Source organism: Acomys russatus, chromosome 2, assembly GCF_903995435.1.
Source record: "Acomys russatus chromosome 2, mAcoRus1.1, whole genome shotgun sequence".
NCBI lineage: Eukaryota > Metazoa > Chordata > Mammalia > Rodentia > Muridae > Acomys > Acomys russatus.
This window is the reverse complement of record NC_067138.1, coordinates 82,900,555-82,926,661: the sequence shown is the minus strand read 5'-3', so window position 1 is coordinate 82,926,661 and position 26,107 is coordinate 82,900,555. Positions and strand designations below refer to the sequence as shown.

At 38.6% G+C, this 26,107-nt stretch overlaps 1 protein-coding gene across 31 annotated transcripts in view; it reads left to right on the top strand.

The window, feature by feature from the left end:
• Positions 1 to 26,107, top strand: part of Ptprd (protein tyrosine phosphatase receptor type D) — an 822,247-nt gene that overhangs the window by 750,439 nt on the left and 45,701 nt on the right. For all 31 annotated transcript variants that reach the window (XM_051163652.1, XM_051163675.1, XM_051163581.1 and 28 more), the window contains one exon: positions 13,129 to 13,304. In XM_051163652.1, the coding sequence (XP_051019609.1) occupies positions 13,129 to 13,304 (176 nt within the window). The remainder of the gene's footprint in view (positions 1 to 13,128; positions 13,305 to 26,107) is intronic.

The window sequence follows — 26,107 nt, the reverse complement described above, 5'->3', positions numbered from 1 at the left end:
CTAGTTAGGAAAAACTGCAATGCAGACAGAGGGTAGCCCTACTCCCCATGGAACCCAGCTGTGCTCATTCCTCCAGCCACCTCACATCACCAACTGTATTTTCCTACAGAGAAAATGTGACTTCTAACACATTACTTTTTTACCCCCAAATCCTTTGTATGATTTGGCACTAGGTTTAGAGCTAATATAACCATTATATATTGCTAGTTCATTTCCCCAGCCATGCTCTAACTAACCTGAAACTGTGACCCAGCATCAGAAATCCTTACTGATCCAAATTAATCAGTCATAACCTTGTAGGAATAGAGGCAGGTGCACCATTACCTAACTGATTCTGTGTGTAGTCTCTCGTTGGATGCATACATAGCTTCAGCTTATGGCGGGCTTTTATCACAATGTCGTATAATTAACAAGAATTAGTCTTTACTGTTCTAGGTAAAACAAGTTTCTATTCTGAAACATAATACATCTTCATGTGCATCAATGCTGAGTTTTCATAGAAGTATTATAATTAGCATTTAAGAACTATATTGACAAAAACTTTTTTTAAAAGGCTGCTGCCCAAGCCTAAATATAACACAGTATTAAAAACTGCTTTCTTATGCAATAACAAAGATAAGAAATTAGAGTGGGCCTTATTATCTAAGTATTTATTACATGGTAGAAACTATGTCACTGATTTTGTCTTTATCTCTATATTGTTCAAATTATCCTGAAAAGCTAGTTATCATCTGAATTTACCGATGATAAAATGGAAGCATAAAACTGTAAATATTGTGCTGGGAGCTGGATCTGTGAGTAATGTGCTTGTCACACAAATGTGAGGATTTGAGTTTTAATCTCCAGAACCAACATAAAACCAGGCTTACCAGCTCATGTCCATAATCTCAGAGGTCCCATGGCAAGATAGAAGGCAGAGACAGAAGATTCTCTCAGAATTCAAGGCTATGTACACTGGCAAATGCAGGGTACTGGTTAACAAGTGCCCCTCCCTGGACAAGTAGAAGGTGAAAGGTGACACCTGAGCTTGTCCTCTGACCTTCACATGTACACAGTGACACAAACACATGCTCTCTGTCTCACACACATATGCAAACACATCATACTCAGGCATAACTGCATATCCTATACAAAAATACATGGTTTAAAAGGAGAGAGCTATTTTTACTATTAATAGCGAGAAGTGGCAAAGCCAAAATGCTAAGGTTACATCAGCCAAGCTTAAGCTGCCCTTACCCCCAGCATCCCTTGTGAACTCATGCTGTTTTTACAATGGAGATGGTTGAGATGGTTTTATCTATTCACAGTGGTGCATTTAAAATCACTTTGGTTTGGGCAGAAATGGAGGAAATTTGAAACACTTAAGAAGTACTCTGATAGCTGAAGGTTTTCAGTATTATTGTTTAGAATCTAGGCAAAGTTAATTTATCCAAGTAACAAACAGCACATGGATGCTTTTCAAGTAGGATTTGTTACTTGATTAATAATTCCTTTTAAGACAGTTCAGGAAGAACTCTGAATAAAGACATGGGGTTGGACCATAAGTCCCAGTTTACAGAGCTATGTGACTGTGCCATGCCAGTTATGGCAATCAACAGGGAGTTTGTGGAAGAGCAAAATCCCTTGCTAATTTGATGTACACATTAAGTCCACCTGAAACAAAGAACACCTACACACTGTTTGCATACTCATTGAGGGGGTTTCTGGGCACCCAAGTCCTTGCGTGTTCATTCTCCCACTTAGCAATCCTGACTTAATGGGATGGGTTCTGTTTCTTCAGGAAAAAAAAAAAAGGTTTATATGACAGGAGTCTGTAATCTCTAAGCTTCTGAAGATCATTCTAAATTCTGAGATCAAAAGATAAATAAATGGCAAATAAATGTTAAATCTTGGATGTTATAGCTCCTTCAAAAAACACAGAGACTTTCAAGCCAGAGGGTTTATGCAAACAGCTAAGATGTCACCTCTGTCACTCTTATAAATATTCTTGAACACTAGTGTTTATGAAAGTTATTTTTTAATGTTTAGTAAAATGTGAACCTATATATTAACCTATTTCTGCTGCTACCATAACTTGCCACAACTGGGTGGTATATGAACACTAGGTGTATTTCTGCATTTGGAAAACTCCAAGGTAAAGTTTCCATCAGGTTCAATGTCTGCTGAGGATCTGGGTCCTCACCTTCCAAAACAATGTCTGTCACGACTTCTTCTGGGCTGCAGAGCTGCTTCCTCAGTGGTGAGAGGGTTGGAAAAGGACTAGTAAACCTAATCGTCAAACCTTCTTACAAAGACCCCAAGCCTTTGTTTGAGACTGCCTCATGATTTCCTCACTTCCTGAAGACCCTGCATACCAATATCAGGTTGACTATTATATTTCGGTATGTAATTTTGTCAGGGAATACCCATTCAGCCCATAGCAATTTGTTTAATTTTATTATGAAAGAAGCACATATTTGATGTTTTAGGACAAGTATTTATATTCATGTCCTTTCATGAGTTCTGTCGTTAACCAGCCTATAATGCATCTCAACACACCTTTCTTACTAATATAACCCAGACTCTTCTTGGTTCTGAGAGGCTCACTCAGAGGACTCAATGTACCTCAGGTTCCTTGACAACTTAGTTATTCTATTATCCATACCTACTTCCTAGAATCAGTAGGAAAAATAAGTGAATTAATACAGGTAAGACCCTAAGAGTGCCTGGCACCAAGAAAACTGCAGTAAACTTTAGACATTATCATCATTGGTATTATAAGTTTTTACTACTACTGTACACAAGTTCTTTTTGATACAATTTTTTTTTCTTTTTAATTTGTTCACTTTACATCCCAATTGTATCCTCCCACCCTTAGTCACCTCCTGGTGTCACCCTCTCTCCCTCATCTCCCCCATCCCTTAGTCCTCAGAAAGGAGGAGACCTCCTCCCCTAACATTTGACCTCAGCCTATCAAATCTCATCTGGATTGCCTGCATCCTCTTCCTCTGGGCCTGGCAAGGCCTCCCAGACAGGGAGAAGAGATCAACAGTGGTGCCCAGAGTCCATGTCAGAGGTATCCCCTACTCCCCATATTATGTAACCCACAAGGAGACTGTGCTGTCTATGTACTACATCTGAGCCGAGTGTCTAGGTTCTTACCATGCATGGTCCTTGCTTGGTGCGTCAGTCTCTGTATGTCCCCCTGAGGCCAGATTTGTTAGCTCTAAGTTCTTCTTGTGGAGCTCCTGTCCCCTTCAGGTCCTTCTATCCCCCCAAATCTTCCATAAGACTACTTGCACTCCACTCCAAAGTTTGGCTGAGAGTCTCAGCATCAGCTTCGATCCCCCACTGGGTGGAATCTTTCAGTTGGTCTCTATAGTAGGCTCCCTTCCTCTTCCTTCTCTTCAACTGCTTCCGGTGTCTATTCTGAATGAGAATTAAGCCTCCTCCCTAGTAGCCTTCTTGTTATTGAGCTTCGTTTGGTACAGATTTTTTTATATGATCTATGGAAAAGTTAACAATATCCAAATGAGAAAGCTGCATGTATTTAGAGTACTTTATAAAGCAAAAGAAAATATTAGCACTTGATAAATGAAAACCAGGCCTGTAATAAGATTACAAATTTCAACAAGGGGGAAAATGTTTCCTTTAAATGGAAATTCAGACTATATCATCTGGTGTTAGATTTGCATAATAGGAGCAGTTACAAATCCTAGTATAAATAATATAGATGACAGATGATGTGACAACAATGTGATTATTTGTGAGATGGGAACTTAACAGCTTTAAAATGAGTGAGCAGCTCACAAAGTCATCACTGCTGAGGTAAATCTAACTGAAAGCAGTTGATGAGAACCAGAAACCCAAGGTGGTTTTTAGTAGTGATGAGATGCATTCTTTCAGTTCTGAGGCCTCGCTTCTGCAGTTACTCCTGTACTGAACACTACTGTGCACACACGTGTGAGAGTTTGCCAGCTTCATTTCATACCCTTGTTGTGAAACAGCTTCTGTTCTTTTAGGCCTTACATAGAAAATTGATTCTTATTCCATAATTAAAAACATGACAATATTTTTATTGCATACATTTTTAATTTTTTTTTTTTTTTTTTTATTAATTTATTCTTGTTACATCTCAATGTTTATCCCATCCCTTGTATCCTCCCATTCCTCCCCCCCCCCATTTTCCCATTATTCCCCTCCCCTATGACTGTTCCTGAGGGGGATTACGTCCCCCTATATATTCTCATAGGGTATCAAGTCTCTTCTTGGCTACTTGCTGTCCTTCCTCTGAGTGCCACCAGGTCTCCCCCTCCAGGGGACATGGTCAAATGTGAGGCACCAGAGTATGTGAGAAAGTCGTATCACACTCTCCACTCAACTGTGGAGAATATTCTGACCATTGGCTAGATCTGGGGAGGGGTTTAAAGTTTACCTCCTGTATTGTCCTTGGCTGGTGCCTTAGTTTGAGCGGGACCCCTGGGCCCAAATCTGCCTATCATATTGTTCTACTTGTAGATTTCTAGGACCCTCTGGATCCTTTTATTTTGCTGTTCTCCCATGCGTCTCTCATTTAGAGTCCCAATAGGATGCCTTCCCCTCTGTTCCAGTTTCCTGGTAAGTGAAGGCTTTCGTGGGACATGCCCCTTGGGCTAGTATGCAGATATAAGTGAGTATATACCATTTGATTCTTTCTGCTTCTGGGTTAACTCACTCATTATGATCATTTCTAGCTCAATCCATTTATCCACAAATTTCGGGAATTCCTTGTTTTTAATAGCTGAGTAGTATTCCATAGTGTATATGTACCACAGTTTCTTTATCCACTCTTCTACTGAGGGACACTTAGGCTGTTTCCATGTTCTGGCTATTATGAATAAGGCTGCTATGAACATGGTTGAGCAAATTTTCTTGTTGTGTGCTGGAGCATCTTCTGGGTATATTCCAAGGAGTGGAATAGCTGGGGCTTGGAACTAAACAGAGAATTCTCAACAGAGGAGTATCAAATGGCTGAGAAACACTTAAAGAAATGCTCAACCTCCTTAGTCATCAGGGAAATGCAAATCAAAACAACTCTGAGATTCCATCTTACACCCATCAGAATGGCTAAGATCAAAAATTCAAGCGACACCACATGCTGGCGAGGATGTGGGGAGAGAGGAACACTCCTTCATTGCTGGTGGGAATGCAAACTAGTACAGCCACTTTGGAAATCTATCTGGTGCTATCTCAGAAAAATGGGAATAGGGCTTCCTCAAAACATTTTTAATTTTTAATAAACTCTATTTTACCATGTTCTTAGCCTCCTTAAAGGCTACCCAGTTTATTCCCATCTTCCTCCCCAAATAACTTTATTTTGCTCCTCTGTCTAAAACATAAAAAAAAAACATAACAAGAAAACAAAACAAAAAAGTAGAGGGTATGAGTGGTCTTAACTCTGGTCATAAAGGAATGGAGATATTCAGGCTCTTTCTTTTTTTCCTAGGGAATAATTTGTGAGCACCATGTGTAGTGATTACTTAGCTCTTACATTATATTTTTTTAAAAAAAGTATAAGCTTCTGGCAAGTTGGCTGCATGGTTGAGAGCATGGACCGCTCTTGCAGAGGACCTGAGTTTGGTTCCCAGCTCTCATGTGGCTTGGCTCCTAATGGTCTGCCTGCACTTCTTGAACAAGGGGATCTAAAGCTCATAACTTCACACGGTACTCATGTGCACATAATAAAATCTGTGAATTAAGTTAAAACAGAACAAATTTGATTTGACTATATACCTCATTTTTCTGCAAACCCATTTTTGTGAGTTCCATCCAATCACTTGTTGAACTGAGCTCATATTTCTTACACTGTCCACAACATCCATCATGACGGAGGCCGGCAGCATGGTTCCTGTATCACTTACAGGCTTTCACTTTTCCACTTAATTATGTACAAAAGTGACACAGTTTAATGCTTTTCTTATTTATTTTATAAATACATAAAACTACTTCTTTTTGAAGAGCTTAATTTGCCCCAAAGGAATAAGCAAGATGTGATTCTAGCCTTAGAAACCTGGGCCAATTTCACAATTTCTGGCTTATTAAAAACCATCTAATTAAAGCTGTTTGGATGGCATTTTCCCCTACGTGGGCTGAACAACTAGTGGAGAGATGTGTCCGTATGCACCTCCTGTTTCAATGGCTAATTCAGAGAAGGGAAGCTATGTTTGTAAACGATGCTTACTGGTTGGCTTGCTTTGTTTACATTTTTACTGAGGAAGCCAATCAAAATTGAGTAAGAAAACCCTGGAAATGAGTTTGTTTTCTGTCTGCAGTATCTTCTTCCATTATGGAATGTTTATTATTTTACTATATACCATGGCAGAATATGTAAATAAATACACACATTGTTCTGAAGATATAGGGAGGTGTTTCTCCTGTTATGTTTCTGATGTTAGAATTCAGACATGCGATACAGACTTCTGAGAAGTTACTAAAAAGAATTTTATTTCTCTATTAATTATTTTTAGTATAGATTTTGAAAGGAGAATCTGGAGTTAGAATTACTTTTCATGAATAGATAAAAAAAAGGTTTTATTTCATTTACTTATTGCATCGATTACAATATCCATGTAGCACTTTAGAAATTGCAAATGCATTTCTTTCACTTGACTCTCATAAAGAGTGTTGGCTTGATGCTGTTATAACAATAATGTTCATATATTAGCAATGAAAACTGATGATCTGAGTTATTTTTTAACGAACTTGGAGGTTTTATAAACTATTTATTTATTATTTATACGGTTTTCTGCCTGCATGTATGCCTGCACACCAGAAAAAGGCACCAGATCTCATTACAGATGGTTGTGAACCAACATGTGGTTGTTGGGAATTGAACTCAGCACCATTGGAAGAACAGACAGTGCTCTTAACCTCTGAGCCATCTCTGCAGCCCCTGAGTTATTTATTTTAATTTATTTATCTATTTGCATGTGGCTCCTACAGGTTACCCCATGCTAAGTTCTGATTATCTCATTACTGGATGAAGCTTTTGAATAATTGCATCCTTATGAATATAATCCATAGATGCAAGACTATGGGCTGCAGTGACTTAAGGGCTTTTTTTTTTTTTTTCTGGGCAAAGTGCTCCCTAACAATAAATGAGTTTCTTCAAGCACAGAGACTGATAGTTTTCCCAAGCTCTGTGATTAGGCTTGCTGTGTACTCAAAGCCAGGTAGACTCTGTGGTTCCTTTACTGGGCCCATTTTCAAAGCTCCCCAACCCCAACAGTCCAGAGTGCAGAAGATCAGGGCAAGGAGGGCCCATTGGAGTGAGGAAGAGACCCTGGTTCACAGGTGTTCTGCATGTTACTTATTCTCCCATCAGCTCTAAGGTGACAAGCTACTGGGGCACATAGCAAAGAATGTTTCTGAAAACAAATTGTGAATTCTGCAAAAATGAGGAGGACAATTCATATTTTAGCTCTATTTTAAAAAATCCAGTGACACTCTGTCTTCAGAAGAGAATTCTTGATCTCTGGTATGTTGCAAGGAAAATGCTTGATTTCAGCAGCTCTGATGTAGCTAGGAGTAGCTGTCAGGACTGAAGAGAAAGGAAAGAACACATCTGTGGAAGTTAAGTCAACTTACTTGTAACTTATTGTTTATTTATATGCTTCTGGTTTAAATGGTGTCAGCAAAGTAAACTTTTTGTGTATTCTTTCTTGTAGAAATTTGATTCTAGGACTTAACCACCCATTTAGTGTTTGTGGATTTTGCTTTTGTATGTACTGAAGGAAGCACAGGATGTCTTTGTTTTTCCTTTTCCTTTTTCTTTTTTAAATAAAACGTATCCATTACGTTGCATTGGTTCTTGTTTTTAAAAAACAGAATGAACTAGTTTGCTAAAGTACAATTTGTTTTCACCCAAGCTTTATTTATTTAAAGAATTGTAGACTGTGAAGGACTGGACGTTTCAGGTTTTGAGGCTACACTATGAGGTGGAATATTGAAAGCTCTTCTAGCCACGCTGCCCCCTCACCATCTCTGCCAGGAGCAGTTTCCCTGCCTTAGTCAGGAGGGCCACTACCTCCCCTCCATGTCTGCCGTTGCTCAGTCTTATCTACTGCTTCTTACCCATGAGCAGGCTCCCCACTAGCCGCTTTCTACCATTGTTTTTTCTTTACATTGTTTTGGTTTTTAGCCTTAGCAACTTCCAGTGGAGCTTTGCAGCACCAGCCCCACTTTGTAAGTCTCATCTCAGCATGCTAGAAGCAGGCAGAGTCAGCTTGCAAGAGCATTAGAATGTATCACTACCAAATCTAAGGGACTAAATGATTCTGTTTATCTTAAAAATAACTTTGCAGAAATGGATGAATTGAAGAAAGTTAAGAATACCATAGAGACATCATATTTTCGAGCTCATGAGGACCTGTGAAAATCAATTTGTCCAATGCACCTTGGCTTAACAGATAAGCTATCACAGGTCTAGATAGGGTGAATGGTTAGCCAAATGGTTCCTGATGGAGTTCCTTAAATTCTTAGCAAATGCTTAGTATTGTCCTAAGATTCTAAATCACATATAGGATGTTCCCTTCATGGTATGATACAAAAGTGTGAGCATTCCTCTTGTGGTTACTTAATTCTGTGTTGACAAAGTAGTTCATGTACTGCTTTTTCATGCAACTTCAGTGCATGAAAGAGCTTAATACAAACCCTCTCTAAATATGGGCAAATATTTTCAAGTTGAAGTATCTTCTGATGAAAAATGAAAATCCACAGTAAATTGAGTGGGTTTGGTTGTTTTCTGGGCTGGCAATCTAATTATTCCTGCTCAAATTAGTGAAGAAGAACGATTCTGTTTTAACCCTGCCATGACAAAATAGCTCAGGTGAAACAGTCTTTTACAATGCAATATACTTTCAAGATTATAAATCATTTCTAAGTCATGGGTTGCTTGGCTCAATATTCTTTCAAATCACATAGCTTGTTTCTTAAGATCCTTTCTTGTTCTGTTACTATTCAAGCACAGGCAGAAACAATGTCGTGAAGCACTGTCTTTCTAATCTTGCTCTTAGGTGAAGAAAAAGGCTTCTATCCTTAGACTTGAACTCATAGCTAATTTTCCAAAGCTTTATAGACCTTTAAGAAAACAAAAGCTGATGTAATGAGGCACCGGCCTTTAATCCTAGCACTAGGGAGGCAGAAGCAGGCAGATCTTTCTCCTTTCTGGCCAATCTGATCTACATAACAAGTCCCAGACTAGCTTTTGCTACTTAGTGAGAACGTCTTTCAAAAAGGGGGTGGGGGGAGGAGGAGGTAGTGAGGGTCCAGAGTTCATCCTGACATTTGGTATTTCTATCTTGAACTGTAAGTAGAAAATATGAGCAAATAAAATGAGAACCTAAATATTGTCTCATTCTTCTTGAACAGGCACTTGCTGTAGCCCATTTTACCTAAACAACACAACAATGTGGCTCTGTCAAACATTCACCTCCATATTTTATTTATTTATTATTAAATTTTATGTATGTGGGTCTTTTGCCTATATGTTAGTCCATGTACCACATGTGTGCCTGGTGCCTTCAGAGGGGACAATAGGGAAGGTGTCAGATTCCTTAGAACAGGAGTTATAAGTCGTTTTGAGCTGCTGTGTGGTACTGGAAATTGAACCAGGTCCTCTGGAAGAGAAGTCAGCTCTTTGTTTGTTTTGTTTTGTTTTGTTTTTCAAGATGTGGTTTCTCTGTGGAGCCCTGGCTGTCTTGGGCTTACTTTGTAGTCCAGGCTGGCCTTGAACTCACAGAGATCCAGAGATGCACAAGCCTCTGCCTCCAGAGTGCTAGGATGAAAGGTGTGCCATACCACAACCCGCATGAGTAGCCAGCTCTTAAAGTAACAGGAAGGTGGACTTCTGAGTTCAAAGCCAGCCAGGGCTACATAGTGAGACCTCCATTTCAAAAAGTAAAATAATAAATAAAAATGGTTTGCAAATTATACAGTTATTATAGCAGGGCCTATTGGTCCTAAGAATTTTGCGGGAGACTAGCACAAGGCAAAGAGCTCTGTCATTTTTGACTCCTTCCATACCATAAACAATTGGGAAGCAAAAACACAATCATCCAAAGCCAACTGAAAGACACATTCCTGACTCTATGGAAATAAGCAGTGGAGCAATCTGCTAATTTGTCATACTCCTCTTTTCTTTCAGTCCTGCATTTTAAGTTAGATTTCTATCTCCAGAGCCCCCGGAGCAACTCAGTTCATTCTCACGTACATGCTTCATAGTGCACTATGATGAGCGTTACCATAACACTTGCAGACCTTTTATTCCCTGAATAAGACATTAAATATTAAATAAACTAATAGACATTTGTTGGAGAATTTTGTAGATCTAGTCTCCCAGAAGATACATCCTAATCAACAGTTTCTGAGATGTTTCATAGCACCCCAGATTCTGAAGTCATTAGAGCATATACACAGGATTGGTAGGAAAACATTCCTAAATATGCCATACTGAAAACTGGGAGTCTCCATACTTGAAAGTGCCTGCTGTTTAAGGTAGTTTCCATTCTGGGATTAATGTATTTAAAAGGACAAGGCATCACTCTTCCTGCAGTCTTTTCTCATCCTGTGCACAGCTCATGAAAGGGTATTGGATACAGGACTTGGTAGATACCAGGTCTCCTGGAACATCATCCCTTGCATCTCCACCCTGCAGGGCTGAGAGATCTTGCCTGACCTAGCATTCTGCTAGGTAAAGGATCATGACATAAGTTATGATTGATTCTGGAAATAACCCCCTCACTGACAGTATCCAAGTGGAGGAAGAACCTCAGCATTATTTTCAGCTTGGAAACAATAACTTGATAATCAGCATTGTTGGACACTGCATTATTTTATTTTAAGTTTTCTTTAAAAATATCAAGATTTAAGTTTGTAAAGCATTTGCTGTTATCTCAAACACCTGGTAATCTTTAGACAGAAATGGTTTATTTTTATATCTTGGAAGAGCAGTCATTATTCATTAACAATTAATCTCCCCTAAACTTCATTTGTCCTATTTTAATAAGTTTATTTCATAATGGCTGAATAAAATTGTGTACTTACATGTGGCTGTAATCCGAGGGTTGTAGTGGCTATCCCCTGTAGCCACAGGAGTTTGGTATTGGGTAGGATCAAGGTCTTTATCAGTCATGCGCTGCCAGAACTCAAACTGTTTCTTGAGTAGCTAAAATAGATGAATAATGCTCCAACAAACTGTGTGCTTAAGTTTCTGCTCAAAAGACTTCTCAGTTACTGCTGGTGGTACCCTATGTCCATGTGTTTGTCTCAGGGTGCAGCGACTTCCATCTGAGTTTCATTATTCTTCTCGGGAGGATCAGTTACACAACTGAAGTCAGAAAAGCATTCAAAGTAATTGCATCTGGCAATCAGGGAAATACGGCATTTTTAGCTTGGGAGCACATGTTCCAATGTAAAGAAAAAATATTTTCTCATAACTCTAGGGCACATATTTCCCATGGCCAGAGGGACTATGCATATGTTCCAGTGTTTCCTTCCACAGCATACTGATTTTTTTTTCTCTCCAGGAACAGGCAACTCATATCTCTCTAGGAAACCTACTATACTTTTGATTCTGATTATATGAAAGCATATCATTGTAGAAGAGACACAACTCCTCTTTGTAGTTAACATCCTTCAGAATCGAAGCTGTGTCTCAACACAGTACATTAAACCCCTTCAGATGCTCTTAGGTAGCTCTTCTCCTCGACTTCCATTGTTTTCCCCTTGATTCTGTAGCATGTATTCCTTTTCTATAGTGTAGTATTGACTTTCTTGGTCACTTTGGTTACTGCTCCTGGAGAAAACACAAATTGGCTCTTATCTCTCTTAAGATATTACAATAACAGGAAATTAGACTGTCAGTCAGAAAAATCGCCATAAAAGAACATCTTTGCTCTTTAATAATATTGGGGCTGGTCAAATTATGCATTCTTTTTAATCAGGAAAATTGCCAAGGATGAATAAGGGAGATATGGAATTGTAGTCAAATCTACAATAAGCAAGTTCAGCAAAAATGTAATGTATCTCAACTGTAATAGACAGTAGTGTAAGGGAGTATCATATGTGCCTTGAATCCTGGGAACTGAGTCAGGTATAGATAGAGGCTGCTTATGAGGAAAAGGACTCAAAGTGTGTTCTAGGATAGGTAGGTGAGAGCATTTTCTACCAACCTGGAAGCCACACAGCACCCACAGATTAAAAGGTGAGCAGAGTGAGATGAGATTAGAAACTCGTAGAGCTTTGTAGGTAAGAGTTTAGAGTTTACCAGAAGTCTAAGGGAAAATCACCATTGGGTTTGTAGATATCACAGTATTTGAGATTATTTTTTCATCATGCTGTTATTTTTAATGTGAAACATACGAGCAAGGGCAAAAGTGAAGAAGATACAGCCAGTCTGTAGGCAGCTGTTACAAACTGTTGCACAGGAGCAGTCCGTGTGCTCTAACCCTGAGTCTTAAATGAGAGAGAGCGTCAGACACAGGAATAGTAAAGAGACAGCTTCTGTCTGAACTTGACTTCATTCATCGTCTTGGGCAACATGGTATTTCTTTTCTTCCTTTTTGAAAAGATGATCAGCACAGGAATTAGTCGACGTATTCTCAGGATAACTCAATGATTTTATATGATGTATCAGCAGCTAAACCTGCAAGGGATTATTTATTATTATAATACTCCACCATACTTTTGCATCTTCAGATGCAGGCATTTTTTAAATTTAGTTTTTGTCTGAAAATGAGAGTTGGGGAGAGGAGAAGTAAAGAATGTAACTAGACTATTTTTTGATTTTTGCATTCTATTTATTACTAGTCCAAGTGAGCACACAGAAAAACTGGGAGGGAAAAATGAATTTTACAGGCATCTGCTTTGTTTTACTTTATTTGGTGATTTGCTCATATTATAAAGAAACAATACGCTGAATGCTGTATATTATCACATGATGTTGTGGTAGTACATATTCTTAATCTGGCGTTAAAACCTCAAACTGAAGTATATTAGAAATCATTCAGCAGGATATGAAATAATAATAGAGCATCACTGTTGAACCAGATCCAGACTGTTTTCTCCTTGCGAGTTTAGCCTCCTGGTTGAATACTCCTTCTTATTTTTCAGGAATTCCAGGAAGTGACTATGTAAATGCCAACTACATAGATGGCTACAGAAAACAAAATGCCTATATTGCAACACAGGGATCTCTTCCTGAAACATTTGGGGACTTCTGGAGAATGATATGGGAGCAACGGAGTGCCACAGTTGTCATGATGACAAAGCTAGAAGAAAGGTCGAGGGTAAGGATGTGCATGTCCCTCTTCAAACCCCCTCTTCAGTCGTCTTTGTGTTGTGTGTGTCATTCTATTCAGAAGTTGCTTTTCCCCTAGGGTAGCACTTTTTAACAATCAGTCATTGGGAATGGATGTCAAAATCTCTGATTGAACTATTTCTCAAAACTCTTCTGCCCATCCTCTCCACAAGCAAAATTCTGTGCTTCCTTCACCAGGATCTAACCAGCCTGAATCCAGCCCACAAATGCTATGCTCTGTCCCAACCATTTTTTGTTCTCTGTCACACACAGAACTAAGAAGTGTAAATGCCTAAATCTCATCCACAGATACAGACAGTATGAAAGATAAAGGCAATTATCTCCACCACTCCCCCAACATCCACTACTCCTATAGGGATGGCCACCAATGAGGATTAGCTATGTGAAACTCAAAGCATAGAATTTAAAAGAATTTCATCAATGAATTTAGTAGCTCAAAGCTTCTTTTGGGAAAGTCTAATTATGATGTCTCACACATTAGCATAATACACAGGAGGCTGATGCAAGACACTTAGTTTGGTATCAGTACCAGCCAAGGCATGATAACTGGATTCTACCCTAAAACACAAACAGAAAAATAATCCTTCTAAATATTTTTAAAAAGGAAATTCTCATGTTACACTCATCATAGTTGCTCCCCCCAAAATGAAATTGATATGTGAAGATATAATAAATTTGGCTTGAGAAAATGAATATTAATTATGAATAAGAACCCATAGAGATTTCCACCTATATGTACTTCCCACTTTTTCCTTCTTATAGTCTGCACATAAGCTCTAATATTCCTTGAAAGGAGCTCATATTTAAATCACTCAGATTAACTCAGGGTAGCCAGAGGATGACTCAGCTTAAAACATGGCTGAAAAAACACAGAAATGTGTGGAGGGCATTTTGCTAATTTAGGCTTCTCAAAAAACAATAGATTTTAATAGTAAGTCATTGCTTGTTAAGGTCTAAGAGTTTCTGTCACCATATGGGTCCAATATTACAGTCCATTGCACATTAGTTAAATACTGTTAGTTTGGGAATCTAAAACAGCACATAGCAGTATACCATATTTCCTAATGAATCTGCAACTTCCATATATTTCTGATGAAAATCAAGTTTTAACCTTGGGAAGTTAACACATAAGTCTCTAGATACTGTGAATGAAACATGAGGATGTTCAGGCTGACATTGAGACCTCAGGTAAAGGGCTCTTTCTCTGCCTTCAAGAAGAGTAGGTAGAAGCTGAAATCCAGTTTCCCATATAGGAGACAAATGAGATTCTTTATGTATTCTTCCACTCTTACTACATAGCAATGGTCCTTTGCTTAACTGCATCGATGATATGGGAGCTTAAGGCTGCCCAGATAATTTATAAGGTAAAATCATATATATATATATATATATATATATATATATATATATATATATATATATATATATATGAAAGCCACACTGCCATGGTAAAAGTGGGAAGTCAAGTAGTGTAATATGGGGCTGCTTTAGCAAACCTAAAAATTGGTAAGATCTTTGAAAATACCTGATTCCATATAAACTGATGTGGGAATGTCTATGGCTTTGAGAGCAATATTTATTTCACATTTTATATGCAATATCTGGTAAGCATATAAATGTACTCAAATCCCCATAGAGTCCCAACCCAAATGATCCTGATATATATGATTTAATAATTATAACAATGTCTACCTCTTTAAATGTACTGGTATTTCATTAACACCCATTTTATGAAAACAATTTTATGAAAACTGACTGCTTCTATAAACTTTGCTTTTCCTACGAATAACCTGAGGCTGAAAGAAAAAAAAAATGACTGAAAGTCATTCTGAAAGCAAAGTCAGAGAGAGGAATTGGAGACCAACATTCTGGCCCCACAATGCACATGCTTCCTCATCAGGCCATACTGCCTACCTATGACACACCTGTGAAGCTGAGACAGCTGATATCTTCTGTTACAGCACGCATGTGAATCTCGCCTACCAGGTCTGCTCTGCCTGGAGATACCAGTTGCTAACAAGCAGTCATTTGCAAAAGTTGTTTTCAGTAAAACACACATTTTATCTTGACACTGCAGGCCTTCATTAAACTATGCACAGAAACCTGTTTTGAAATAACCAAATGAAATTCTGCCCCTTTTCTTCCTAATTGCTTCTAATAATAAAGTTCTAACTGGCCCCACTGCCGCTGCGACATCTGATGGTAATGAGCAGTTCCTGGCAGAAGGCATTGTGACTTAAATACCTGCAGTTTATCTTTTTGTTCCAGGCTACCTTTCCTCCCCCTTCAGACTGAGGGACTTATTTGGAAGTTACTAAGTGAACCTTTGTTTGCTCCCTTCATTAATTACTCTTTGCTCTTGCGAGTTTGGCGGTCTGCTTTGTTAAATGGCCTAAGGAGGTCAATTAAAATGCTGTCCTGCGATTTTTATTCTGTGGTTGTTCAGCATGTTCCCAAGTGTGCGATGACCTGCATTGGCCAGTGGGCACTTGGGCAGTCTCGGTCATCATCTATCTGACAAGACAAATGAATCCTGACCCCCCCCCCCCCCCCCCCCCCCCGCCAACACCCACAGCCCTTTGCCCTTTGTCCTTCCTGCATATTTTAGAAGAAGGACCAAGTGTCACTAGGCAGATTTACCAGACTGCTGGTGGCTCAGATGATCTCATCTGTTTGTCCATCTTCTTCTTCATATCTTCCTACCTCACCTTTCTCTGCCCAGTTGCTCTCTCATCAACACTAACAAGAAGAAAAAGGGATGGATTCCTGGTCTTTCAAACAAGAACATGTATAGTATTTCACCATAAAAGCAATGTTATCTATAGTGGTTAGTTGTTATGGCAATGTATAGCTCCACACTTTAGGAATAGTGTAGGCTCTGTCTTTGACCTGAGAAAACAAGAGAATTCTTTATTACCTACATCCAACCTCAAAGCAAATATTGAGTTAGCCTTGCTCAGCATGTTTCCAAGTGTGTGATGACCTGCTGGTCCTTGAAATGCCACTACTAAATGAAGGCTCAGAATTTCAGTTGTGTTCAACTCATTTCATTTACAGAAAGTTTCTACAAATTTTCTACAGATTTCCTCCACTCAGAAAAAGCCCAGTTTTTGGCTATGCCAGAGGGAATATTTCAGCATGATCCAGAGTGAAGGACAGTTGTAGTTGATTAAAACACAAATTTAACAGAGTAAGTAGCAAGGATTAATAGAAAGGTGACATACTCAAGCATGGGTATGAGCTTTTCAAAGGACTTGGGTAGCACTAAGCATCTACTTGCACTTGAGTAGACATATATACCATCTTGGTGGCTCTTAAAGTTGCATCTCAAATGGGTGCTAGGAGTCTTTCCCCTTATTTTTATTAAGATTACAGGGTGGTTTCAGGGGTGTTTTAGATAGGATTGTAATCTGATAAAATAAAACTATGGGCCGTAGGGATGTTCAAAGAGATTAAGATATATCTTTTATTGTAATGATCCTAGAAATTATGGGTTTACAGCAAGGAATGTAAAGGGACACATAGGCTTAATTAGTCCTTATACAGGATTCACTGCTGTTCAACATTCTAGTTTGAAATATTTGTCTGTATAGAAAAGAGATGTGTCTCTATGTTGGCGATGTTCATAATATTCTGAGATTCTTGATTGTCAGCAAATGACAGACTTCAACCTGGCTCAGGAGTGAGAAGCTCTTCTTCCTTCCCATGTCTCCATCATTTCCCCTCATGTTTCTATCTTGCCTCCTTAATACTTTGTAAATGACAGTACTTATTGGCTATAGTCTTTGTGTCAGGAATTAAAAAGAAAGAGGACAACACCATCAGAGAAAAAGGTCTTTAAATAGCAGTTTAAAGTAGACATACTTTGCAGTCAATATCTTGGCCTAGATCTCAACTCTAGCTTTAAATAATAGGTACATGGAAGCTAGCATATCATTTGGCCCCTTGGAGTCGCCTTGGCTTGGATTACATGCAAAGGATGCAACAGTGTAGCTCTTGTCTTGGGCACAGAAAACAGTTTCAGGATGAAGTACAATTGAAATCCTGAGCTACAGTTTTAGTTAGAGGATCCATTCCTTTACCATTGTTGAGTCAAGGATGGCTTCTACTACATTTTGTTTCCAAGTGAAATCAACCTGTTTCTCTGTAGTTAACAGTGAAGCCTGAACAACCCCATAGAGCCACTGTACTTGGTGATTTCCATTCACTATACCTGGTGGCTCTCTCTGGGTTGTTCCCAACCAGAAGTGGAGCATAGACTACTACTTTCTTTTGTACCAGTTTTCTCTCTGACCATGCTCTACAGAATTCACATCTTAACAGAGAAAATTTGTTAATTATGCAAATGCATCAGTGGAAGAGATTCTCTTCTGTCTGTTGCTTCCATGGCAAGATGATACCGTATGAAAACCATGGGTAAAACAGGCATATAGTGATAGTTGTCACTAAAAATAACATGGGCCACATTTCTGTTTGCTTCCATTTATATTCCCTCTGCATAACATTTTCTTGCTGGAACTGGTCTGTTTTCCAGCTTTCTGTTTTCTGTCTGTCTGTTTCACTTTCACTGGAGCTTGAGGTTTCAATAGTACAGTGACCTTCAGAGTCAGGACCTGCTCCTGAGACAAAAGCTGTGCTCAGTCGTTTGTGTTAGCAGTCTCACTGGCCTTTTGCTAGGAAGTTGAAAGTTCTTAGCACTTAAACAACCCATAGAAGCCCTTATAAAAGAGTGAAACTGTCTGGGATCCAAGGTGTTCGAGTTAAAAATTCCAGTTCTGTGATTGCTCATCACAGGCAATCGTGGCCTTGAAAGAATACTATCCCACCATGAGGATGTTTATTTGTTTGTACCTGTAGTTATCTTGGCTTCATTTCCTAAAACAACTTAGTGAAAACTCTTCCTTTCAGCTTACAGTTCCAGGTTAAAGTTCATCTTTACCTGAGAGGAAAGTTCAAAGCACCTATCACATTATACCAAGGGACAGGAGCTGAAAGCAATACATAGATCCCCTTATCTCACTTTCCTATTCTTCCACAATTCAGGATCTCCTGGCTTTCTGTGGGTCTTTCTACCTCTGTTAATATAATCAAGATAATCTCCCACCGACATGCCTGAAGGCCAAGACCATCTAGAAATACTCCACTGACACTTTCTTTGCAGCTGATCCTAGGCTGTGTCAGACTGACAAACTTAAGCATCACACTGAAAATAAAAGGATAATAAAGACTATTTCTTGGGGGTTTCATAGGGCAAGTCAAGAAACAAACAAACAGAAAAACTAACATCTATGGTTTTTGAAAATATAATACGACAGCCGCCTGAACTACACAGATCAATTTAAAACCACGGTAGAATGCGCTGTGATAAAAGATACTGTGAGTGAGTTCTACTCCAGTTTCCATTGGAGTTGCCAAGTCCTCTCAAGTTCTGCGTAGTTCACTGATTCTGTAGCAAGTCATTTTCCTGCCCTAGAATGTGGTTTCTAATTGTTTCCATGTTTCATAATATGCCAATAAGTACTGGGATTGGTCTGGGCAACCACAGGGAGGGGAAAAAAAAGTCTTTGGAAAAAGTGAAGCACGGTTACAGTAAAACATATGCAGCTGGCATTTTCACTCCAAGGGTGTTATTTGTGGGTGACTGAGTGTGCAGTTGGCAGCCTCCCCTAAAGAATTAGTCTCCAAGGTAGGATTGGCCACGGTAATTCCTGGCTCAGGAAATTCCTTTATTTGTTAGATTATTGTTTACTTTTTAACTTGTTCTTTCATCTCTCTGCTTTTGGCTGGCTGACTTCTATTTTATCTACCATTATGAAGTAGATAAGACACAAACTATAGAAACCTGCTTAGGGAATGATTGAGCAGCCTTTTTAAGCGGTAGAGGCTGGAATACCTGTGAGGAGGTGAAGAAGATATCTATCGTACACTTGCTCTCAGCAGCCAGCCCTGGTTCGTTGCTGATAGTTGAAACTATTGCTATTGATACTGTCTTTTAAGCCTTATAGTGGGAATTGACTGGGTTAGATGGAGCTGTTATGGTGAGACTTAATGCTATTGATTTTTAAAGATACGGAGAGAAATTTTGACACCCAATAAGTGAGACACTATCTGAATTGTCAATTAGTAGTCCTAAAATTGAGGAATTTTATAATTTCAAAAGATCTAAATTGTCTTTTCCATGATCACACATAGAATAAGTTGCTAACACCCATTACTAGTTTTGTGCAACATGACTTTGTTGCTTAGGTCAGAAAATAGGAAAATCCCTATATAACTAAATGTTGGTGTATGTGTGTTAATGAATGGAGATCAGACACAGTCAAGGCATAGGAGAATGGGCTGGTATACATTCCTCACTGAGGTAATATTTCAGGGAACTAGAATACCAAAGCTGGATATTTAGTCGGTGGACTGGTTCTAACCTAATGCCCACTTAGGCCTCTAGTCCTTGAATGTCACTTTTGTAAACAAACTCCAAGAATCAGGCTGACATGTTCATATTTAGTTTTGTGACTTTAAGAACAGTTGTGAGCCAGCAGCAGTAAAAAAACAAAACATATTCTGGTCAAAAGTTTTCTTCTTTTTTGAAAAACAAACCTTGAGCTTGTTTTTTAAGCCTAAAGTTATTCAGGGTTAAAATCTGACAGGATCGCACTGAAGATTATAAATGACAGTGTTATTGTTTTCATTGTTGTTATCGGTTTTGGAAAGCCTAGCCATGGCCAGTGGCAGACTAATTCTTGGCTTCTCTGGTTGTCAAGGTTCAGTGAGTTTAATAGAGAGCAAATGCTTTCCAAATGCCAGGTCTGTGTCTTTTTCCAGATAGAACTGGAAGCGCCAAAGGCCTTGAACATTTAATTTCTCAAATCATAGCCCAAACCCTGCCTATCTGAGGCAACAGAAACTGCTTTTTCCTTAAGCAACTTTAGGAACAGCAGCAGAAACATTGCCTCTGGAGCCTGTATGATGTATGGGATTGTTTTGAAAGTGCTGGATAGTTAGTGTAAATGGGACACTGGCAACAAAAGGTGTGATGCTTGTGTTGGCAAGCTAACAGATGACTGGGGCATTGTCTAGCAAATTCCACACTCTTGGTTTTCTCATGTCAGTGTGAGATAAAAGCAAGAATCTGACCAGTTCCTGGATAGTAGTTAGCTTACCAAATTTCATACTTCTTTTCACTAGCTGTCTTCTCTGCTTACAATGCCAGCCTACAGATTCTGGCCCAAAGTCAGCTGAAATCCATTTAGAAACATGGCAATATATGTAAAAATCTGCCATGGCAAAGGAGATGTAACAGTTCCCAGAGAGGGTAGAAAAGCCTTTCTGTCACCACATGCATGTCTAGTATTCTCAGGCTGGGTTAGGTTACTTCTTTTTTTATGCATTGTAAAGTAATCTTTCTTCTGTCCAGTACTTATGGTACAGTGCATTTTTTCTATCTTCTGTCAGTATGATTCTAACATGCAGTTTATATACAGCTTTGTAGGGCCATCTTTGTTGGCCGGTCCACAGAAATTATTCTTGTATAGAAGTACTAAGTCAGCTAATGGCACGGCTTGGTAATTGTAATATTGATTATACCTGGCTCAAAGGCTACAGAGAAACCAGAGATAGATTTGACTATAGGGCTTTTGGGCCACCACCAGCCACTTGCTCCTTAGGAGTGCTTACTGATGAGATCAGTACTCTACGATGCCAACAACTTAGTGAGGAAAGTTAATATCCAACAACTTATGTGAGGAAAGTTAATATCTAAGTGGTATTTCATACCACAGTGTGATCCTTTGGTTATATCTAAGTGCCTTGACCTGAGCTTTGGTGACAATCTGTTTAAGGGTGTAAGTCATTGCCAAAGCTCAGAGCAAGGCCTCTGTATCAATAGCTAGAAGATACATCAAGAAGTAAAGAATGACTTTTAAAGTGTGACAAGTAATTTAGAAAATTTTAGAGTAGTTCATGAACAGATAAACTCTTTTATGATATATAAGTCCCATTAACCTGGGAATATCCTTTGGCTTCATGTTTATATATATGAGACTATGTCTGATGATTTGATATAACTTACTTCACATTTGAGATGGCCTCTTAACTCTCACTAGAGGGTAGTCAGTAAAGGTAATGTGAAACAGGGAAGTATACAACCTTTATAATTTGGGAAACTATATAGACAAATGTAATAGTTGAATACAAAGAATAACACTTGCTAAAAAAATAACCAAGTCATTAAACAAAATATTAACCTATTCTGTAGTACCAAAAGAGTTATTATAACATAAAAATTTTTATAACATATAAAATTAACATCTCAATATGTAATTTTTATCCACTAAAAATATACCCTGATACTTATATGAAACTTTTAAAAACTCAGGTCCTCATATTAAATGAGTATTTAAAATGAATTACAAACTGACTTTCACTTATGATTTAGAATGCTTCTCTACTTGCTGTTTACTACTAGTAGAAAATCCTGACTCCAGCAGCCGCTTTGGCCACAATTGCTCAATTAGGATTGATAGTCCCTTTCAGCAAGTGACAGTGTCTAAAATATCACGACTTGGCTACTTTAACTTCTTCTTTGGCTCCTGAACCTTTAGCCCTATATTTGCTTCTCAAAGTACCCTGTAACAGATGGATTTTAGAGCAGGAATACTAGAATTCTGGCGGGGAACTGTTTGGTTACAAGTGGACTTCAGATGGTGTGCCAAAGTTAGTAAGTCTTTAGTGAATTGAAATGAGCAGATTTCGTTTTCATAAAGTGATGGGCAATCTAAAAATAAGCCAATCTAAACCACAACATTCCTGATCCTAATGTTGGCTACCTTTGTTGGGTACCACAGTGTGCCACTTCTAAGCCGATCCATATTGAAGTGACCATGAGCTAGAATGAAAGTCCTTCTACAAAGCAGAGTGCTTCAACCCATTACACCAACACATAGCACAGCTGCCTAATGACAGGGTTTTATTTTGAAGACATTTATGATTTTTGTTGCTTTGAATGTTAAGGATGGTTCTATTAGAGTTTAAGAAGAAGAAAAAAGCCAGAAGTGCAGGCTAGTCTCAACTGCTACTTAGTAGAGGGGCATGGAGAAGAAAGCAGAAGACCATATTGTTTTGTTTTGTTTTTTATTAATTTATTGATGTAATCATTTTACAGCTTTATTGCCACTACATCCTTTCTCTCCTCCCAATCCAATCTTCACCTCCCTTATTCCCCCTCCCCTTTTCCTCAGAGAACGGGATTACCCACTCTGGCACATGACAAGTAGGAAAAGAGGGTAACAAGAGTCTTTAGAGAGAGAATGAGAATGATTAAGACTCGGGTTGGCAATCAAAGAAGAAATAGAAAGGAGAAAATAAGTTACATGCTTTGAGTTGGTAAAGTCTCTGTAATCAACTATCAAGGAAGGGACCTTTTGCTCTACTTATATCATTTTTTTTTTCCACCCATCTCTTCATTATTTCTTCAGAGCTCTCTTCTGGTGGGTGTCCTAGCCATGCTATGAAATGGTCAATTTGATTAACTATTTAGATGAAGGGGAAGTAGTATGATATTGTAATCTTATAATCATTGGGGCTTTTTAGAATGTGACAGTTCTACCCAGCACCAGAGATAGAACTCAGATATTATACTTTTGTTAGAGGAAGTAGCCTACCTTTAATGATCCTCTGTAAAACTCTTTCCCTTCCAAAATATATTATACATATTTTTTCTTTATTGAAATAATATTTTCATTAGTTCTTTGAGAATTTTGTATGTTTTGATCATGTTTAACCACTATTTCTCCCAGATCTACTCCTTCTCTACCTACCTAACTTTGTGTCTTTTTTCAAAATCCCATAAAGTGCAGTTTGTGCTGACCATGTATTTTTGGATGTGTGGTTAACTCAGCAATGGCTATACTTGTAGAGAAAATGGACCCTTTCTCTCCTGGTAGTTTTCCATTGGTAGTAGTGCCTTGGTAAAGAGTGAGACTTTGTGCCTAACTCCCTAAGATTTGGTTTGGTTTGAGTTTCTACTGGTCTTGTGCATGGTGTCATAACCACTGTGAATTAGAATGTGAAGCTGTCCTATTATCGCCAGAAGACAATGTTTCCTCAAAGTCATCTTCTGCGTATTGCTATTATGATCTTTTCCCCACCTCTTTCATGATAATATCTGAGGTTGGGGTGTAGATGATGGGGGGGGGGATGACTGAGCATTTTTGTCTCTCTTATTCTTTGAACTGTGGCCAACTAAGGGTCTCTGTGTTAATTGGCACCTACTGCAAATAGAAGCTTCTCTAATGAGAGTTGAGAGATGCATTGATCTATGCCATTAGGAATTGGTTTAATACTATGTCTATTTAGCAGAATAGTAATAGTACATTCTACTCTAAGGACTATGACCTGTCTAGCCAATAGGTTCTTGGCTAATAGTGGTGCCAAGTATGGGTTTTATCTTGTGGAGTAGGGAATAAATTCAATATGAAAGTGATTGGCTACTCCCATAATGCTAATTCTATTACTGCAGCAGTGGCCATAATTACCAGTTGTATATTTATCTACATAAATTATCATTGTTGTAGGTCTCAGGGCTCATAGATAGATAAGACTAGTGATTTATTTTCTCCAGTAGTAGCATACATAGGACCTTTTACTTCTATAAAAGCTAGTCAAGAGGGATGAAGCATACAGGTGAGTAATAGCTTGATTTCTCGATGTTCTATGGCTCAACTATGCAGCATCTTCAGCAACAGGGTCTTACCAACAAGTTCTGATGAATAATTAATAGCATTGGCAATAGACTGTAATGTTTAAGGGTCTATGAGGCCTTTCCTGGGCAACACATACAAAAGATGGGGTTTTTATTTGTTAGCCTATAGTATCTAGAAGGAACAGTGACCCCATTAAAGGAGAACTCCTCTCTCTTCCTGCCCCACTCCCTCCTGTGTGTACATGTGATGCGATGTGTGTGAGTTGTTTTTTTGTTTGTTTGTTTGTTTGTTTTGTTTTGTTTTGGTGTGTGTGTGTGTTAGGAAGCTTCTACAGTAGTGGTTTTCCATGAGATTTTTGAAAGGCCTTTAATGTTATTTAGCCTTCCCTATATTCTTTCCTCTACCCTGCCCTCCCCTCCTTATCCCAAGTTAACCTTTCTATTCTATTACTCCCCTTTAGCCCTTTATACTACTGCATTCTTTCTGCCCCCACAACCCCTCATTAAATCACTCTCTTACTTTTCCCACTCCTTTGGCTCTTTTTTTACTTTTTTATCTGAATGGGTATTCCAAATGGAATACACCTATTTGAAATTCAAATATGACATCTACTATCAGAGAAAATATGTGATGTTTATCTTTCTTTATCTGGGTTATCTCACTGAGAATAGTCCACCATTTTACCTCTGAGTTTCCTTTTTGCTTTCTAAGATGAAAAGTTTGTATTTTATTGGATAAAAGCACTGTGTTTTCTAGAACCTGCAGTAACTTATTTTATGATGGTGCCATTATGTGATTACTATGATTGCTATTTTTTGCTGGGGGTGAAGGTGTGGAGGAAGGATCTCACTGTGTAGTCTTTTCTAGCACAAAACACACTTTGTAGATTAGGCTGCTCTCAAACACTCAGAGACTTGCCTTCCTCTGCCTCCTGAGTGCTGATATTGAAGGCATGCCTCACTGCTAATACCACTTAACCCAGCAGGACACTTCTTTTCTTGAAATGTATTTATTTTTTGAGATTTATATACAATATATTTTGATCATAGTCTTTTCTGTCCTCCAAATACTCCCAAATGTTTCCCCACCTCCCTACCCACCAACTCCATAGTATTTCTCTGTCTTAACACACACACACACACACACACACACACACACACACACACACACACACACATACACACACACACACACACACACACACACACACACACAAACCATGTACTCCAATATATTTGACAACTACTCCTGAGCAGGAAGCCTACTCTAAAATATTGATTGATATATCCAGAGTCATTTCATTGGAGAAAACTGATTGTCCCTTAGCAAATATCAATATCAAATAACTTCTTGGCTTTGAGTGGGTCTTTGTGCCCATTTCTCTTCTCCAAGCTGGGTTTTGTCTGGATTGAGCTTCTGAAGGTCTTGTGCATGAAGCCAGAGACAGAGTCTGTATTCCCATCAGCCCTCTTGCACATGTAAAATGATATTTCCTTGGAGTTATTGCCACCTTTGACTCTTAGAATTTTTCCATCTCCTTTTCCACATATATTTCTGAGCCTCGAAGAGAGGCGTGTGATAAAGTCTCCCACTATCTGGACAGTATCACAGGTTGCTATGTTCATTGCTGTGTACTCAAGAAGCTGCTACATTGACGGTTTAGCAATGCATGCATCTATTAATATACTAATAGGTTTTTAGGAGTTGTTTTCTAGCTATGTTCATTTAGCAAAATATTAGTACATTCCCCCCAGGGCCACTGGAATATCTAGTATCATATTCTTAGCCTTCTTAACAATTTCAGGTGTAGGTCCTATCTCATTCAGTAGGCCTCAAATCTTATTAGAAAGTGTTTCAATGCTATTCATGTCACCATTGTGTCATGGGCATATTTTGCCGGTAGGTTATTATTGTAGCTCATAGTTTTTGTACCTGGGTACAAAATGATAACTTTTTTCCTCCAGTAGTATATATAGTGCCTTCCAATGATACCAGTGTTACTCAGTAGCGTGAAACTTCTAGTCAAGCACCAGCTCAGTTCCACCATGTTCAGTTATGGAGTGACCTCCCG